General features: G+C 49.6%; 1 protein-coding gene across 4 annotated transcripts in view; it reads left to right on the top strand.

Annotated features, from left to right (window-relative positions):
* Positions 1 to 741: 741 nt before the first annotated feature.
* The window catches only part of Pipox (pipecolic acid and sarcosine oxidase), a 13595-nt gene continuing 9763 nt past the window's right edge, over positions 742 to 4573 (top strand). Inside the window, exons 1-2 of one of the 4 annotated variants that reach the window (XM_021213645.2) lie at positions 742 to 947; positions 2347 to 2495. In XM_021213645.2, coding sequence (XP_021069304.1) covers positions 834 to 947; positions 2347 to 2495 — 263 coding nt within the window. In that variant the 5' untranslated portion in view covers positions 742 to 833. The remainder of the gene's footprint in view (positions 948 to 2346; positions 2496 to 4573) is intronic. The other 3 variants (XM_029545589.1, XM_029545592.1, XM_029545591.1) reach the window with 3 other exon arrangements.

Raw genomic sequence — 4573 nt, 5'->3', positions numbered from 1 at the left:
TCTTAAAATGGACCCCCAAAGTGTATAAGAATCAGGACCTGCCAACCCTGGCTCTGTCCCCAGTGCCCGTAACAATACTCATTGAGCCTGCTGCCTGGCACAGAGGGCCTCTCTGCACATGGCCCCTGTGTGTGCTGGGTTGGCACCTGGTTCCCTGTGTGCCTGGGGACAAGGTTCTTCCTCACACTGTCCTTTCCTGGATTTTTTTTTTTTTCCTTTCAGGATCATTTATTCTCCGTTTTTCAACATGAAAGTAAAACACACTGAAAACGATTTCATAATCACAAAACTGCCCTCCCAGTTGGCCCCAGCATCTACCCCCTGACCTCGCCACCCACCAGGGAGGAGGGCCAAACCCTGGGCATCCTGCCAAGTTCTTGGCTGGCCCTGTAACTCTCTGGAGGAAATCAAGCTGCAGAGAGGGAAGCCAGCAGGGGGAGGCAGCATTCCTGGGGCCCAGCTTGGTCTGGGAGGCATTGAAATTCCAGGCCGAAGTCCTGAGACAAAGATCATAATGAGACAGGAAGGTGGAATGGGAAGGCGCCATTTGCATGACAATAATTGAGCCAAGAATAGCAAACTGGAGGGAAGCAAGGGTGAGGTTGGCAGCTGAGCTGGGCGAAACCTCACAAATCAGTCCACCCAGCTCTGCTCTGCGGGGGGGAGGCGGAGGCTGAGCCCTGTGCCAGGGTTTTTGGGGAGGGAAAGAAAGACAAGGGCATGGGCCCCAAGGGATTGTGGGAACTCTAGCTTAGCTGGACTTTGCCTCCCTCCTCCCCCTCTAGCCGGGAAGTGCCTTTGTTTGCCTTCTCCTCCGTGGGCTTTGTGGCATCATGGCTGCTCAGTCAGATCTCTGGGATGCTATTGTGATTGGAGCAGGCATCCAGGGCTGCTTTACCACGTACCACCTGGCCAAACACTCCAAGAAGGTTCTCCTGCTGGAGCAGGTACACTGTGCCTTCTGCCCTTCTGCTGTATAAGACTGTCCCCTCCTCTTTCCTCTCCTAGGGAGGGCTTTCCAGAACTTTTGGGCTCTAAGTGAAGCCAAATGGCCAGACATCAGGAATTCTGTGCACTTCGTCGCTTCTTAGCCACTTCACGTGGATCTTGACAATGCAAAGAAAATTCCCACCCTCAAGTCCACCTGCGGTTTCTTGGTAGACTCTTTCCAAACCTCTTAGTTCTTGCCCCTGATCAAGAAGTGTCCCACCTCCTTTCATTCTTGTCACCCTGTCTTGTCTTTGCCCACATGGATGGTACAACCAGAAAAAGAATCAGTTCTGCTCTGGGTAATCTTAAATAAAAACAGTTTTGCCTAGCGGCAAAGGCTGATGTACCAGCTTTGGAGGAGGCTGCGTTTTCTCAGCCACTCCTTCCAGAGCCTAGCAGGAGCTGCTGTTGAATTCTTCCACCTTTGGGTAACAGCGACCTCCTCACTTGATGCCAGGGAACTAAGACACAGGTTAAAGGAAAAGTGATCACATGACTGCTTCAAATGAGGGTGGCACTGGGACCCTGCAGGGCCCCTCAGGTGTGGGGCCTATGCCATAGGTCAAGTTAAGTTTTCTACCCCAGTGGCTTCTTCCTTTCCATTCTGCCTTGTAGCTCTCCGAGCTGGTTACCACATCTTGGGAATTATCTTCAGTTCCTCTGTTTTCCCAAAGCCCAAGGGATTCCTGTTACAACCTGCAGGAAAACCTCCATTTTGCTTCACCCTGCCCCCCAATCCTAAGATTGCTCCCTTATCCTGAGTACCTGAAGGCTCAGTGAGATGACATCCTTTTCCTGATCCGTAAAACCACGGGCTAGATTTGCATAATCTTGAAGGTTCTTTCTGACTCTGCTTTTCTAGGCATCTAAAGCGGGGTGTGAATTCAGTGGGATAATAGAAGGTTATTAACAAATGGATGGGTGGCTGCCAGGGCTATTTACAAAAGGAAAAATTTAGTCAGTGCTGAGGTACTATTGCTCACCGGATTGCCTAGCCAGTCAGTGGGCTGCAAGGAAACCTGAAAGTATGGAAGTATTTGAAAATATCTAGGCCTGGCTGGCGATGAGGGCCTGAAAATCCCAGTTGCTCAGGAGACTGATGCAGGGGGATTGCAAGTTTAAGACCTGCCTGGGGTACATAACAAGACAGTGTCTCAAATAGGAAATAACAAGAGGTCTAGGGCGATAGATAGCTCATCTGCAGGCCACCTACTTGCATCATGTGTGCAAGGCCAGAGGTCCAGTCCCCAGGACCAGAAAGGAACCATTTGAAGCTTGAGATGGCTCCTGAGAAAGGGAAGGCTGAGCCAAAGGGCAGCAGTGGCTTCCATTGTCTTTCTTGTCTTTCTTGTCAAGTTCTTTCTTCCCCATTCCCGAGGAAGCTCACATGGACAGAGCCGCATAATCAGAAAGGCTTATCCGGAGGACTTCTACACGAGGATGATGAAGGAATGTTATCAGACATGGGCCCAGCTGGAGCGTGAAGCCGGAACCCAGTTACACAGGTGGGCAAGGGAGGAAGACTAGGGGCTCCACCCCTCCAGGTGCTTTGAATGTGTGATGCTGTAAGGTGTGAACTTGAAATGCAACTGGAGAGACACAAGCCCAGGAGGGAGGTGCCAGTCATATGGAGGCCTTCTGCTCACTGTCACTGTCTCTCCACTGACACTGCTGGCCTCTGCCACCTTTGAGTTCCAGGCCTGGTTAGATCCTGTGTCCAAGGCTCTTACAGGTTGTGTTCTGAAAACTTAGAGGACGACCATAGACAGGTATCTAGAGCAGGCCTGCGCGAAGCCTTCCGGAGCCATCTTATAGGGCCTGTGTCAAAAATCTATATTCTAACTCATGTCCTAACTTAAAAAAAAAAAATTATGTATATTGTATGTGTATGGATGTTTTGCCTACATACTTGTATGTTCAACTACATGTGTGTCTGGTGCCTGGTGCCCAGAGAGGTCAAAAGAGAGTATTAGACCTTGGAACTGGAGTTACCACAGTTGTGAGCTGCCATGTGGGTGCTGGGAATTGAACCTTGATCCTCTGCAAGAGCAACAAATACTCCTAACCACTGAGCCGTCTCTCTGTCTCTCCTGCCTCCTTTTTATGCTGCACCCTCATCCCCACAACAACCCTACAAATGCATTTTATTAATACACTGTCCCCTGGGAACAAAACCAGGGTGTTCCAGGGGCCAGACTACTTGCCAGGAAGTGACCCTGCAGTTGCTTCAAACCTTTGGGTTCTTCTGACAGTGGCCTTTCTGACACCCTTAGGGGAGGAAGCAGAAACCACTCCTGCACCCCCTTTTACTCCTCTGAACTCTTAACTGAACCTCCTTTACATAACCCTGGCTCTGCCCTACAGGGTGGCAGTTATTTTAATGGCTGTGAACCAAGAGGTTACTGTTCTGTTACAAAAACACCATTAACTTAAGAACAAAGTGAAATCCATTATGCAAATACAGCCAGGGCAGCTAATTAAGGATTTATTCAGAGACAGCTAATACACCCAGCACCCAAATAAAGGAGAATGTCTTTCTGAAGAGTGGCCTGGCAAAGGGACCCTTCTCTGGCTGCTGGGTATGAGTACTATTGAGCTCTATAAGGTAGGAGATGAGCCTGAACCTTAAAGGGCAGAAGTCTGCCCAGCAAATGTTGACAGACAGGCAATCATGAGATGCCTGTTGTCACACAGTTTGGCTTTACTTCCTGACTCAACTCCTGCCAGCTATGTGGTTGGACTCTCTGTACCTCATAAGGATGTTTGAAGGTTAAACGAGACTGGAAAAAACTGAGCACAGTGCCTGGTACCTTCGATTCCTGGAGGTCTCTCCCTGCTATCCTGGGTCTGTTGGGCTACAGAGGAGGAAGATCAAGGGAAAGCAAAAGGGAGGCAAGAAGGACATTGGGATGTAGCTCAGTTGGCAGAGTGCCTACCTAGCTGAATAAGGCCCTGGGTTTGATCCCCAGCTCCCCAAGACACTGGGCATGGTGGTGCACTCCTGCAATCCCAACACTTGGGAAACAGGGGCAGGAGGAATGGTACAGTGATCAAAAGAGCTGCACAAACTTGAGGTCCAGGATTTGGGTGCCTGCATTCATGTATCATAATCCAAAGAGGTGAGAAACGCATGTGGTCGCAAGCATCTCAGGATCCCAAGGATCTCCACGTGTACAGCTCACTCACCTCGTACTCACGTGTACAGCTCACTCACCTCGTACTCACGTGTACGGCTCACTCATCTTGCTCCAAAGTTTTGTTTTAAAAGAATGATTTTACGTATGTGAGTGCACTGTCATTGTCTTCAGACACACCAGAAGAGGGCACTGGATCCCATGACAGGTGGTTGTGAGCTACCATGGGGTTGCTGGGAATTGAACTCAGGATCTCTGGAAGAGCAGCTAGTGCTCTTAATCCCTGAGCCATCTCTCCAGCCCTTGTTCCACAGTTTTATAAAACTGAATGGGGAGGCTACTGAGCATTAGGGTGTGTTCTCCTCTTCTCTTCTCTTCTCCTCTCTTCTCTTCTCTTCTCTTCTCTTCTCTTCTCTTCTCTTCTCTTCTCTTCTCTTCTCTTCTCTTCT

The sequence above is a fragment of the Mus pahari genome, chromosome 14 (genome assembly GCF_900095145.1).
Source record: "Mus pahari chromosome 14, PAHARI_EIJ_v1.1, whole genome shotgun sequence".
Lineage (NCBI taxonomy): Eukaryota > Metazoa > Chordata > Mammalia > Rodentia > Muridae > Mus > Mus pahari.
This window is presented reverse-complemented; position numbering and strand designations above follow the sequence as displayed.